The sequence below is a fragment of the Pseudopodoces humilis genome, chromosome 30, assembly GCF_049639895.1.
Source record: "Pseudopodoces humilis isolate 2021_Gansu_Grassland_sample_001 chromosome 30, ASM4963989v1, whole genome shotgun sequence".
Lineage (NCBI taxonomy): Eukaryota > Metazoa > Chordata > Aves > Passeriformes > Paridae > Pseudopodoces > Pseudopodoces humilis.
In genome coordinates, this window is record NC_142229.1 from 3839994 (window position 1) to 3852808 (window position 12815).

Below are 12815 nucleotides of genomic sequence, written 5' to 3' on the forward strand. Positions count from 1 at the left end.
CAGGAGATGGAGAAATTGGGGTACAAGGAAAGTGTGATATGGGAGATTGGGGTACTGGGGAAACTGAGGCACGAGGTTCTGGGATGGGGGGAACTGTGCAAGGCAGAATGAGAATTGTGGGGAGTTGGGGTTTGGGGAAAATAACGAATGGAGAAACAGATACGGGGAATTGGGGTTTGGGGGAAAGTGACCTGTGAGGGGAAATGGGAACGGGGGAGACTGGGGTGGATGAACCAGGAGAGAAATGTGGCTGGGGAGCTGAGGGGAAGGGGGTGGAGGGAGATGGGTGCAGTGGGTGGGGAATGCACAGGGGAAGGGGCACTGGTGTCGGGGAGAACAAGGCACAGAAGAATTTGTGGCTTAAAAAAACAGCATTTATTTCGGGTGTTCAGAGCTCGGGGCCCCTCTGGGCCCCCCCGTCGGTCTCGGGCCGAGCTTCCTCCTCCCCGCGCCAGCTGGCAAAGGCCACCTCCTGTGCCAGGCGCTCCGGGGACGGGCGGCCCAGCGCCAGGTTCCGCAGCGCGATGAGCGTCATCAGGGCACTGCGGGGACAGCGGTGGGCAACGGGGACAGCAGGGGACGAGGGGACACGGGGGCTTTGGGACTCACCTGCGGCGGAACAGGAAGAACTTCTTGCGGAGGAAGCGCCGGAGGCGCTGGGCCAGGCTGGATTCCTGCTCCCGCCGCTGCTCGCGCTGCTCCCGCCGCAGGAACAGCGACACCACCGGGTCCAGCGGGACCCCCGCGGGTGGGGGCTCCCCCAGGATGGGACGCAGCTCGGGGGGCAGCGGGGACTGCTCTGGGGGGGTGAAGGCGATGGAGGTTTTGGGGTCCCTGTGATCTCCCCAGCTCAAAGCCAGGGATTCTGGGGGTCCCCACGATCCCCCCCCTAGGCTAGTGATGGGAACTGGGGATGTTGCCGTGATCTCCCCACTTGAGTGATGGGGATTGGGTGTCCCTGTCGTCCTCCCATCCTGTTGCTCTCCAGAGAACGAGGTGACTGGAATTTGGGGCTCCTGCTGTCCCCCACCCCAGTGACAGCACCTGGGCTCTCGTCCCACTGCTCACCAGGGACTGAGGTGATGGGGACTCTGGGGTCCCAGGAAGCAAGGTGTCAATGATTTTGAGATTCCCAGGTGTGGGGTGTCAGGGGTTCTGGGGTCCCCCCTGCCTCACCGGTGCCATTGCGCACACGCTCGCGCAGCTCCCGCAGCCGCGTCAGGTTCTGCTCCAGCTCCAGCGCCGTGGTGTTCACGTACAGGTACATGTAGCACGAGGGCTCCGGGGACACCGTGTGCACCTTGTGGTACTGCCCCGCTGGCAGCTGGGGGAGAAGGAGTGTTGGCACCCCCAGGCACCCCCAAGCCCCCTGGGGACCCCCCGAGCCTCACCTGCATCCCCTCACCCTCCTGCAGTGAGTGGTTCTGCTGCTGCTCCAGCAGCTCCACCACCACCTTCCCCCGCAGCACCCGCAGGCTCGTGTTCCCCAGGTCTTCGCTCACAAAGTTCTCCAGGTGCAGGCCTGGAACACAGCTGGCTGTGTCCCCCCACCCCAAACCCCCCCGTGCCCTGTACCACGTCCCTCCAAGCCCTCAGGTACCCCGCGTGTCCTCTACTCCCTCCCACTGACTGCAGGGACCTGCTTGTGCACCCCAAAACCCCCACTCAGCCTCGGGATTCTCCCACCTGTACCCAGCCCTTGATCCCCTGGGACCCTTCGTTCCCTGTCCATGCCCTGTGGCCCCCAGGACCCCACCAGGGAAGTCTGCAATGAACACGGCGTCCGTGTGTCCGTCCAGCTGCGCCTCCAGCTCCTGCAGCCGCTGGCGCCACGGAGAGAGATCCACGAGCAGCGGGAGCAGCCACGGCGTGGGGGTCCACGGGGACCACGGGGCACGGACCAAATCCACCCGGGGGTCCACAAGTCTGAGGGGACAAGGTATCAAAACCCCACAGCACCCCCAAATTCTGTGCCTGCCCCCAAACCGCTGCTGGCAGTGACTGGGGGACCACAACAGCTCCACGTGTGGGGACAAGCCAGCAGCACCCTCACGTGTCTGTGTGTTCCCCCCAAACCTGTGTCCTCCCTGAGCCCAGCTGAAAGCTCCAGCAGCACCCAGAGCTGTGGGCTCACAGCTCCCACCCCTCCCTGTCCCCCTGTCCCACCTCTGCTGGAAGCGCTCGTTGATGGACACCCAGACATCGAAGTAGATCTGGGGCTGGCTGACGTTGTAGCGTGGCAGGAGCCGGCTCAGGCAGGCCGAGTACTGCTTGAGCATGTCCGCGTGGTCCCGCCAGCGCCGGCTCTGCGTGAACGCCTGCAGGGAGCTGGGGTGAGGCACGGGGACAGCAGCGTGGGGAAACTGAGGCAATGCGGGATGGGGAAACGCGAGGGGAAAATGAGGGATGAAGGAAACCGAGGCCCAAGGGGGAAGTCCCCGTATTTGGGAGTGATGGGGTTGGTCACAAGGGGGAAACTCGGGCATGGTGAGAAAATGAGGGACTGGGAAAACAGGCCTGGCTCAAAACACCGAATTTATCTAAACTGATCAGAGACCCCCATCCCTCTGCAGCCCTGGCTCACCCCAATCTCAGGTGCTCCCAGGGCTCACTCACCCCTGGTTTCAGGTAGCCCACCTCCCCAGTGAGCCCATCCCTGTAGGTGATTTTGACGTGCTGGTGGAAGCGGGAGTGGACCATCATGTCCCAGGAGTAGCCATAGAGCCCGTTGGTCCAGTTGTTGTAACCCTGGGGAGACAAAGCACAGTCGTGTCCCCACTCCAGGGGACGAGGAGGGGAGAGGGACCCCCACACCTACCATCAGCCCCCTTTTACCATCCTAAATGCCCACCTCACACACCAAATTGCCCCCTATGTGCCCCCAAATGCCCTCCACATCCCCCAATCCCCTCCCCGTGTCTCCCAAACTCCTTCTTCCTCTTAGATCTGTCCCCAAACCATCTCCCCAGTCCCTCCCCCTGTGCCCACCTGGGTGATGAAGTGGGAGTAAGGCAGGAAGAGCTGCTCCAGCACGTAGAGGATGGTGAAGGCTGCGGCCAAGTGCTGGCGAGGCCGAAGGCTGCCCCGCACTCCCCGGCCCCCGTAGTGGCAGTCGGGGCTGGGCTGGGGGGGCTTCGTGCTGGGGAGCCACCCCTGCAGCCGGGGCGGGCAGCGGGCCACGAGCCCCCGTGGCCACTCAGGCCGGCAGAAGAGCCCGTTGGTGGCCAGCATGGTGTAGGAGAACATGCCTGGGGGGATGACACTTAGAGACCCCCCCCTGCACCTGGGCTGGGGGGTGCCCCTGTCCGGGACAAGCTGGGGGGTCCCTACGCAGGGCCAAGATGTTTTTGGGGTGTCTGCGCGCCCCTGTTCAGGACTGGGGGGGGTTTTGGCCATGGAGGGTGGGAGCCTGCCCTGGTTGGGGGTCTTTGGGGGTACCCAGGGGTCCCGTGTCCAGCTTTGAGATGCTCTGGGGGTGCCATGTCCCCCCTCACCGATGCTGAAGAGCTGGGAGTTCATGCAGTGGAAGTAGGTGACAAAGACGAGGGCGAGGGGCCGCGTGGCGTCGAAGAAGAGCAGGAAGCCAGCAGAGAGGTCGAGCACCAGCCCCCCTCCGTGCACCACCAGCCGGCTGGTCAGCTCCTCAGACATCACCAGCCTGGCCACGGAGCCTTCCTCAGCATCAGCCTCACCCCAGCACTGTCCTCAGCCTCACCCTGTCCCCTCCACATTCTTCATCCTCAACCCAAACCCATCCCCCTGGACCCTTCCTCATCACAGCCCCATCCTAACCCCCGTCCATCAGCCCCACTCCTTCCCCAATCCATCAAACCTCCTTCATCTCATCCTCACTGCACAACCCTCCCCAGCCCAGCTCTGCCTTCATCCTCATCCCCTCCCTACAGCCTCCTCAGCCTCCTCACTGTGTCCCATTCCTGCCACCCCATCATCACCCCCTCCCCAACCTCACCTTGGTCCCATCAATCCCACTGCACCCTCACCAACCCCCTTCTTCACCCTCCTCATCCTCATTCCAAAGCACCCCTCACCCTCATCCCATCCCCACCACTGCACCGTCCTCCTCCTCACCCACCCTCTCACCCCTCCCCTCACCTGAAGGGTGCAAAGAGCCAGTGGCGGGCGAGGGTCCCCATGGAGAACCCCCCGACCCAGTCGGCGTCCAGCTTCTTCAGCCCCGCGATGAAGTACACGATGAACACCTGGGGGGGGCAGGGTCAGGGGGTCCTGGGGGGTCCTGGGGGGTCCTGGGGGTCCCGGGGCAGGGACACCCACCTGGGCACGCAGCAGGGCGTAGTTCCACAGCGGCACGTGGGCATTCCGCTTCTGGGGACGGAAGAGCCCGTCCACGGACCTGCGGGGGCACGGGGGGGACAAGGCCACTGTCACCAGTGCCAGAGCCACGTGTCACCGCACGATGGGAACACAGTGGGGACAGAGTGCCAGGGGTGACACCAGCTGGGCACACAGTGCCACAGGGATGCACCCGGGGACACAGAACCACGGAGACCCCAGGACCTGTGCCACCCTAAAGGGACCCAGTGTCACGGGGACCGTGGGGTCTGGGCCACCCCACTGGCATCACAAGGGACCCCAAAACCTCTGTCACCCTGTGGGAACCCCAGCCCCACATCACCACCTTGCTGCCTTGCAGTGCCCCAGAGCCTGGGATGCCCTGTGTCCCACAGGATCCCTGAGCTTTGGGGGTCCCTGCAGCCCCCCAGGTGCCCACCCGTAGCGGTCAGCACCCATCAGTGCCAGCTGGAAGCCCAGAAGCCCGTAGAGGTAGGAGTGGTTGTTCCAGGAGGTTTTGTCCAGCAGCAGCAGGTACCAGTACGGGCACAGGAACGCGATGCAGCTCAGCCGGTAGCAGCAGCCCAGCATGATGCCCAACGCTCCTGTGGGCACAAAGCCCCTGGTGTACCCCTGTCCCCTCCTGGTGCCTCTCCCCAGCCTCCCTCAGCTCCCCTTCCAGTCCCAGTGTCCATCCCAGCGCCCGTTCCCACCCCAGAGCCAGTCCCCACCACGGTTCCTGCCGGTATCCCACCTCCATTTCTGCCCCAGTGCCATCCCCTGCCTGTCCCATTCCTCCCCAGCACCGTCCCCGTCTGTACCCAGGAACATGATGGTGTAGAGCATGTACATCCAGTCCAGGGGCAGGGGCTGCAGGAAGGGCAGCAGTGGGAAGCGACACACCTCCAGCCCGTCCAGGTACCGCTGGTCCAGGTGCCCCAGGCCCCGCTCCTGCGGCACATCCAGGGCCATCAGCAGTCCTGGGGAGATGGGGGGAGGGAACCCAGCGTCCATTGGTCAGTGGCTGTGTCCCCGTCTGGCCTCAGGGAGCCCTGGGTGTCCGGGCAGGCACTGACCCCTCCACCCAGCCAGGCCATTGCCCAATCTTTGCTCCTGTGCTGACGTGTCAGGGCTGGACACTGCCAGGGCTCCCCGGACCTCAATTCCTCTCCCTGAGCCCCTGGATTCCCTGAGCCCCTGCAGGCCCAGCTCCCCTGTCCCCCCAGGGCCCCTCCATCCGTCCCGGAGCCTCTCTGGACCCCCGGTCCCCACTGCCCCGTTCCCCGTTTCCCCTCTGCCCACCCCCCGAGCCCTCCATCTCATTCCCCCCGGGGTCCTCCTGGATCCCCCCATCCCGGGGGTTCCCCGAGCCCTCAGAGCCCTCCTAGCCCCCCCCCGGTCTCCCCCAGTTCCCCTCTGTCCCCCCGGTGTCCCCCCGTGCCCGGTCTCCCTGTCCCCTCGAAGCCCTTGGGGCTCTCCCGGTCCCACCCGGGACCCTCCGGTGCTCCGTCCCCGCTGACCGAAAGCTGCACGGAAAGCTCCGAGCGCAGCGGGATCCTGCGGCCGGTGCAGCAGGCGGACGAAGCGGTGCCATCGCGTCAGGTCCCGGAGCTCGAACCCCAGCAGCCGCCGCGCCAGCCCGGGGCCGGTACCGGAGGACTTGGGGGACCCGGTGGGGTTCGGGGGAGGCTCCGCCGCCTCCCCCCTCTCCGGCCGCCTCCGCCGCGCCGGGCCTGCCGGGGGTCACAAGTCAGGGCTCACAAGTCGGGGCTCACGGGGGCTCACGGGGGTCCCCGAGGGTCCCCGGGGTCCCGCGCCCCCCGCCCGCCACGCTCCGTACCCGCCGTCGCCATTGCCCCGGCCCCGGCCCGCGGCCCCGCGTGGCGGCCGCGGCAGCCAATCGGCGATCGAGGGGGGCGTGGTAAGGAACCACACCCAAATAAGCCCCGCCCCTCGTTAATCAGACCCCGCCCCCTTCCAGCCCCCCCCCCGCGGCCCCCCCCGGCTCCCCCATCCCCCCCCTCCCCCCCATCCCCCCCATCCCCCCCGGCCCCGCCACCCCCGGCTCTCCACGACCCCCGACCCCCCCCTGACCCCCGCCCCGCCGCGACCCCGGCCCGCCCCCGGCCCGCCTCCCGCTGCCGCCGCTCCCGGAAGCCCCGGGCGGGCGGGGCGGGTCCGGGGCCGCCGCGGGAGCGGAGCCGAGCGGGGCCGGACGGACCATGGTGGGGCCGGGGCACCGAGGGGCACGGGGGGAGCAGCGGAGGATGGGGCGGGGGTCCCTGTGGGGGCGCCGGGCTGTGCAGGGCTTTGGGGTGTGCGTGGGGAAGCAGCCGTGGTGATCCCGGCTGTCTGTGGGGTGCCAAGGGGTGTTCATAGGGGTGAGCCGTGCCCCTGGGGAGCTTTGGGGGTCCCTTTGAGGTTTCTGGGGTTCATATGGGTGTTTGGGCTATGTGTGGGGTACCATTGGGTGCACATTTGGTGCTTGGGGTGGACATGAGGTGCCTTGTGGGCACTACAGGGGCACCTTTGGGGTACCTGTAGGGTGTGTGTGGGGTGTGGGGAGCGCTCAGGGGGTGTGTATGGGGCGCCCATGGGATGCTGGGGTGCTCATGGGGGGCTCGGTGGGCACCTTTGGGGTGCCTGGGGTGTCTGTAGGGTGCTGAGGGTACATTGAGAGTGCCCCAGGGCATACATGGGGTGTCTGTAGGGTGCTGTGGGGTGTTTGTGGGGTGCTGGAGGCGCCCCCCTGACCCCTGCCCTGTGCTGCAGGCGGGGGTCCCGGGGGGGGTCCCGGCGGATGTCGCGACAGATGCCACCACGGGCGACGGGCGCGTGCGGGCGCTGCAGCGGGAGGTGCAGGGGGTCACCACCATCATGACGCAGAACGTGGAGCGGATCCTGGCGCGGGGGGAGAACCTGGAGCAGCTGCACAGCAAGAGCCAGGACCTAGAGGCCACGGTGAGGGGGGGCAGCAGGCTCGTGAGGGGGTCCCCAGGGTGGTCCCAAAGCCCACAAGGTTGTGCAGGGCTCCTGAGGTGGCTCTGGGTCCCCAGGGTGGGGGCTGCAACCCCAGGTCAAGGAACACAAGATTCCCAAGGGAGAATGGGGTCCCTAAGGGGACTGCAGGGTGCCCGGTGGGATGGATGGGACCCTTGGGTGTCCCTGAGAAGTCTGCGGGGGTCCCCAGGGTGGGCAGGGTTGTCTCCAGGGTGGCCATTGGGGTCCCCAGGGTGTCAGGGTCCCCCCGTGTCTCTGAGTGCTGTCCCTGCAGTCAGAGCACTTCCGCACGACGTCCCAGAAGATGGCCCGGCGCTACTGGTGGAAGAACGTGAAGCTGCTCATCATCCTCGGCCTCGTGGGCGTCATTGTCCTCATCCTCATCATCCTCCTGGCCACTGGCACCATCCCCACCTAGAGCCACTGTCCCCACGGGGACATGGCCACCCCAGGGCCCAAATACAGGGGGAAGAACCAGCGAGATGTGTGTGTGTGTGTGGTGGGGGTGCACATGGTGGGGACACAGATGGACATGGGGGGGGACACAGATGGACATGGTGAGATGGGCATGGGGACATGGGGGACAGGCATAGGGACACAGGAATATGCATGGGGACGTGGGAGGAGATGATGGGGGACGGGCCCTAGGGATGTGGGGATTGTGTGGGGACACTCGCGTGCGGTCACAAGGGGGACACGTGTGACAGGCGTGAGGGGATGCGTGTGGGAGAGGAGTGGGTGCCGTGCCAGGACACCGGGGGTGGTGCCAGGCACCGAGAGACAAAGGACACTGTGGTGGCACTGCCACCCTCAGAGGCTGGGGCGGGGGGGGGAGAAGGGGGAGGAGTGGGGACAGGGACACGGGGGGTCCTGGTGTGGCCCCACGTCTGCAGGGACCTGGGGACACCGACATGTGTGGGGCTGTGGGGCCACTTCTCTCGGGGACAGGGCAGTGTCGAGGCACACACTGGGGGTCCTGGGGACATGGGGGGTCCGAAGGGCTGGAGGGACAGGGGGGTCTCTGGGGACATGGGGGACCCGGGGGACCCGGCGGCTGCGGAGGGTTGAGTGGGGGGTCCTGGGCAGCCCCGTCCCGGGGTGTGCGGGTCGGGGTGTCCCGGGACTGTGGACACCCGAGGGGGGGATGGGGGGCGGTCCCGGTCCCCCCCGTCGGGGGCGGCCGCTGGGGCCCGAGGCGGGACGGGTACAGGAACGGGCGCACCGGTACCGGCACTGACACCGACCCGCGGTACCGGGATCATGGTGAGTCCCGGGCCGCCGCTGCCGCCGCCGCTTTCGCTTTCGTTTTCCGAGGGGACAGACCGGGATGGGAGACACGGGACCCGCCGGGCTCGGGATCCCCCGGTGCCAGTCCCGGTCCGCCCCCCGGGCTCTCCGTGCCGAACGGAGGGACGCGGCCACCCGGGGTGGTGGCCGGGCGGGACTTTCCGTGTCCCCGTGTCCCTCCGTGTCCCGGTGTCCCTGCGTGTCCCTGTGTCCCTCTGTGTCCCGGTGTCCCTGTGTGTGCTCTGACCCCGCAGTGCCCGTGTCCCCCCCGGTCCCCATCCTCAGGTGGCCCCGTGCCCACGTCCCCCCGGTTTCCTGTCCCCGTGGTCCCTGTGTGCCCCCCTCGCGATGCCAATGTCCCTGCGGCGCCCTTGTCCCCACGGTCAGGCTTTGTCCCCAGGGTGGCAGTTTCCTCACGGTCCCCCGTGTCTCCATAGTCCCCGTGATCCTCATGTCCCCTGGTCCCCATCCCCGCTGTTCTTGTGTCCCCAGGTTTCCCCTGTCCCCCTTCCTCACGGTGCCCAAGTCCTCGGTGTCCCTGCCTGTCCCCGTGCCATCTCCGTGTCCCCAGGGTCCCGATATCCCCACGTCCCTTTGTCCCCACGGTCCTTCGCCGCAGCGCCCACATCCCCAGTGTTCCCGCAGCATCCCCCATGTCCCCACGGTGTCCCCACACTGTCCCCCCGTGTCCCCAGGCGGGGCTGGCGCGGTGCCAGCGCGAGGCCGAGGAGGTGGCGGAGCTGATGCGACAGAACGTGGTGCGGGCGCTGGAGCGGGAGGGACACCTGGAGCAGCTGCAGAGCCGTGCCCAGGACCTGCGACAAGCGGTGGGACCGCGGGGACAGCCCGGGACACGCGGCCGGGGGGGGAGTGGCACTAGAGGGGACACCTGGAGCAGCTGCAGAGCTGGGCCTGGGGACACAGGGTGGGCTGAGGAACTACAGGGACACCTGGAGCTGGCCAGGACCTGCGGTGGGACAGAGGGGACACATGGACCAGGGCAGGGACAGGTCAGCCTGGGGACACAGAGCACTGTAGAGGCATAAAGCCCCAGACACGAGCTGTTACAGGAACATATAGCCTGGGGGGGACAGTATAGGGACATACAGCCCTGTGAGCCATACAGAGCCCGGGGGGACACTATGGGGACATCAATCTCAGGGCTAGACTTGCTCTAGAGCCCTGTGGGGGGAACATACAGAGCCCCAAGAGGGACAAACTGTTGGGACATAAAACCCTGGGCTGACCTATAGTCCTGGGGGACATTGTGGGGACACAAAGGGGCTGGGGGACACTGTGGAGACAAAGCCTGGGGAGGAGAGACCCCAGGGCCATGGCTGGGGGGGTGTCTGCCTGTTCCTGTAGGTCCCCCCAACCCCTCTGTAGCCCTTGGAGGGACTGTCCCCTATCCCTCTCCATGTCCCCACAGAGTGAAGCCTTCACCCGCACCACACAGACGGTGACGCGGCGCCAGCGCAGGAGACATCGGCGGTGGCACCTGGTAGCCCTGGGCATCGGCCTCCTCCTCCTCTTCATCCTGGGTCTGGCACTGGCGCTGGCCCTGGCACGGTCATCCCCCGGGACTGGCACCAGCACTGTCCCCACCCCACAGGGGGGGACCAAGCACCCCCCCAGCACTGCAGGGACCCCCTGACAGAGCAGGGGGACGCCTGAGGGGGCCCCGTGACAAATAAACACCAGGAGTCGCTTGGGGAGACCCTACAAGAACAATAATGAACCACTGGGATGATCTCCAAGGAGACTTTACAATAAATAAACTCCAAAATCTGCTTTGGAGAGACCCTGCAACAAAAACCCAGCAAGACCCACTCAAGGGAAACACTACAGTAAACACCAGGAGCCCTTTGAGGAGATCCTACAATCCCAAACCAACGGGATGATTTCCATGAAGCTCTTATAAAAACAAATGTGCCAGAGCCTCCAGGGAGACCCTACAATTAATAAACATCAGAATCTACTTCAGGGACAATAACAAACGAGCAGGATGATCTTTGGGAAGACCCTACAATAACAAACATGCTGGACCTCCTCTGGGGAAAACCTGTGAGAATTAAACCCCCTTTTGTTTGGAGAGACCCTACAAAAACAAACCAGCAGGACCATATGAAGACACCCTGGACCCTCTCTGGGGAGACCCTACAATAAACAGAACCTGTTTGGGGTAGATCCCGCAGTAACAGCCCCTCTGTGCCTTGCTGCCGGGAGACCCTACAAAAACAGAGCAGTGGGGTGATCTTCAGGGTGACAAAAGGCCCCGGTTCAGGGACCCCCCACAATAAACCCCCCAACCCGCCCTGGGGAGACCCTACAACACCACACTCACGGGACCTGCCCTGGGGACACCCTGGGCACACCTGGCCTTGGCCAGAGGTGCCACCAACCTGGGCCAGGGGCAGGAGGGGGCTGTGGCCCCACCACAGCCTCTGGGGACACAGAGGGGACCCTGGGGACACAATGGCACCTGAGGAGGGGATGGGGACTCCAGGGCCCCAGGGACATGGTGACACCTGGGAGGGACTGGGGGACTTGGCACTCAGTGTCACTGCGTGGGGCCACCCTGACATGGGTGACACATGGGACAAATAGGAATGTGGCACTCGGGGACCCAGGAGCCGCACCACTTCCCACTCCCCCGCCCCCCGTGCCTCAGTTTCCCCGAGCAGTGAAAGACACCGGAGCCTCGCAGCACCTTTATTGACACGGGGGGGATGGCACCGGTCCCACGGGGGTGGCAGTGGCAGCGTCACCCGGTGCCCCGGCGCTTGCTGAGCTCGTCCTGCACGCGCTGGCACAGGGCCCTGCGCAGGGGGGGCTCCAGCGGGCTCCGGGCGCACACCCGGCGTGTCACCTCCTCGGCGCTGTCACCCTGCGGCACCCACGTCACCCGCCGGGCCTGCCACGGCTCCCGGTGCCCCACGGCACCCACCTACAGCACCCACCGCCCCACAGAGCCCCCATCCACAGCCCCCCACGGAGCCCCAGCCCTACGGCACCCACTGGGAGCGATGTCCCCTGTCCCGTGGGACCCCCACCAACAGCACCCCATGGCAGCTGAGACCTGGCACCCCCATACGATGGCAGCACCCCCTGCCCCACGGGCTCCCCCCGTCCGACGGGCACCCCCAGCCCCGGGACAGCGCTCTGTGCCCCCCAGGACCCCCACCCATCACACCCCCAGCCCCACAGCAGCCCCCCCCTCCCCCCCCGCCCCCGGCGCCCCGGGGGCCGCCCCTGGTGCCCGACGCCAGCCGTGCCCCCCCCGTCGCCCCCCTCGTACTCGAGGCAGAAGGGGCGCGGCCCGCGGCCGGGGTCGGGGGGGGCCCCGCGGGTGTCGGGCTGGGGCCCCGCGCTGGCGTCGCCCCCGGGCCCCCCTGCGGCACCTGCACCCTCAGGGGGGCAGCCGGGGCTCCCCCTCCCCCCGTGTGCCCCCCAGTCCCGGCTGCCCCCCACCCCCCCCCCCGGGTGCCCCCCAGTCCCGGCCCCGGTGCCCCCCAGTCCCGGCCCCGGTGCCCCCCAGTCCCGGCCCACCCTTCCCCACGCATCTCCCGGGGTCCCCCCGCCCCCGGGCGCGCCCCCCCCCCTCAGGAGCCCCCGCATCCCCCGATGCCGGCACTCCCCTCCCCCTGCCGCAGCCACCTCTGGGATCGCCCCCCCGCGCCCCCGGGTGCCCCGCGCCGCCGGTGCCGCTCACCGCTGCCCCGGTGGGGCCGGTACACCTGCTGGTCGGGCCGCCGGGGCCGCGCCGGGGCCGGGGTCAGCCGCGTCCGCGCTCGGCCCCGCGCCTGCCGCACCGCGCGGTCGTACGCGTCCCTGGGCACCCCAAGGGCCGCGTTACCGCCGGGGCGGCGGGGTTACGGGGTGGGGAGGGGGACCGAGGAGCACCGCGGCCAAACCGGACCGGGGACGACCGGGTCCCCGGGGGTGGCCGGGAGGTACCGGTACCTGGCGAGCTGGTTGCGGCGGATGTGCCGCCCGAAGCCGTGGCTCATGTCCAGCCGTCCCCCCGGCCGGCAGCGCCAGCCCGGGCCCGCCGTCGTGGCCGCCGCCTCCATCCCGGTACCGGGGGCGGGGGTCGGTACCGGGATGCGGCGCCTTTAAGAGCCCCGAGGGCGCGGCGCGCGCGCCGGCAGGGGGCGCGGCAGTGCGCAGGCGCGGCAGCGCGGCTCCCCGCCCCCGGCGGCCGCGCACGCGCAGAG

The 12815-nt window shown here is 67.6% G+C and overlaps 4 protein-coding genes across 4 annotated transcripts; 2 read left to right on the forward strand and 2 right to left on the reverse strand.

The window, feature by feature from the left end:
* Positions 1–352: 352 nt before the first annotated feature.
* Positions 353–6164, reverse strand: GGCX (gamma-glutamyl carboxylase). The gene is made up of 15 exons (XM_088068204.1): positions 6152–6164; positions 5832–6053; positions 5133–5291; positions 4751–4916; positions 4294–4372; positions 4114–4220; positions 3495–3658; positions 2989–3248; positions 2617–2748; positions 2167–2318; positions 1757–1926; positions 1392–1522; positions 1177–1324; positions 610–799; positions 353–542 (listed from the first exon to the last, which is right to left on the reverse strand). Exons 1-15 carry the CDS (start codon positions 6162–6164, stop codon positions 389–391), a joined length of 2247 nt encoding a protein of 748 aa, XP_087924330.1. The 3' UTR covers positions 353–388.
* Positions 6165–6462: 298 nt separating this feature from the next.
* Positions 6463–7789, forward strand: VAMP8 (vesicle associated membrane protein 8). Its single transcript, XM_014261443.2, has 3 exons — positions 6463–6536; positions 7084–7272; positions 7586–7789. Exons 1-3 carry the CDS (start codon positions 6534–6536, stop codon positions 7727–7729), a joined length of 336 nt encoding a protein of 111 aa, XP_014116918.1. The 5' UTR covers positions 6463–6533; the 3' UTR covers positions 7730–7789.
* Positions 7790–8485: 696 nt separating this feature from the next.
* On the forward strand, positions 8486–10785 carry LOC148182427 (uncharacterized). Its single transcript, XM_088068386.1, has 3 exons — positions 8486–8574; positions 9294–9425; positions 10028–10785. The coding sequence occupies exons 1-3, from the start codon at positions 8572–8574 to the stop codon at positions 10250–10252; spliced, it is 360 nt and encodes a 119-aa protein (XP_087924512.1). The 5' UTR covers positions 8486–8571; the 3' UTR covers positions 10253–10785.
* Positions 10786–11303: 518 nt separating this feature from the next.
* On the reverse strand, positions 11304–12729 carry C30H2orf68 (chromosome 30 C2orf68 homolog). The gene is made up of 4 exons (XM_088068385.1): positions 12562–12729; positions 12311–12429; positions 11854–11990; positions 11304–11488 (listed from the first exon to the last, which is right to left on the reverse strand). Exons 1-4 carry the CDS (start codon positions 12669–12671, stop codon positions 11363–11365), a joined length of 492 nt encoding a protein of 163 aa, XP_087924511.1. The 5' UTR covers positions 12672–12729; the 3' UTR covers positions 11304–11362.
* Positions 12730–12815: the final 86 nt, after the last annotated feature.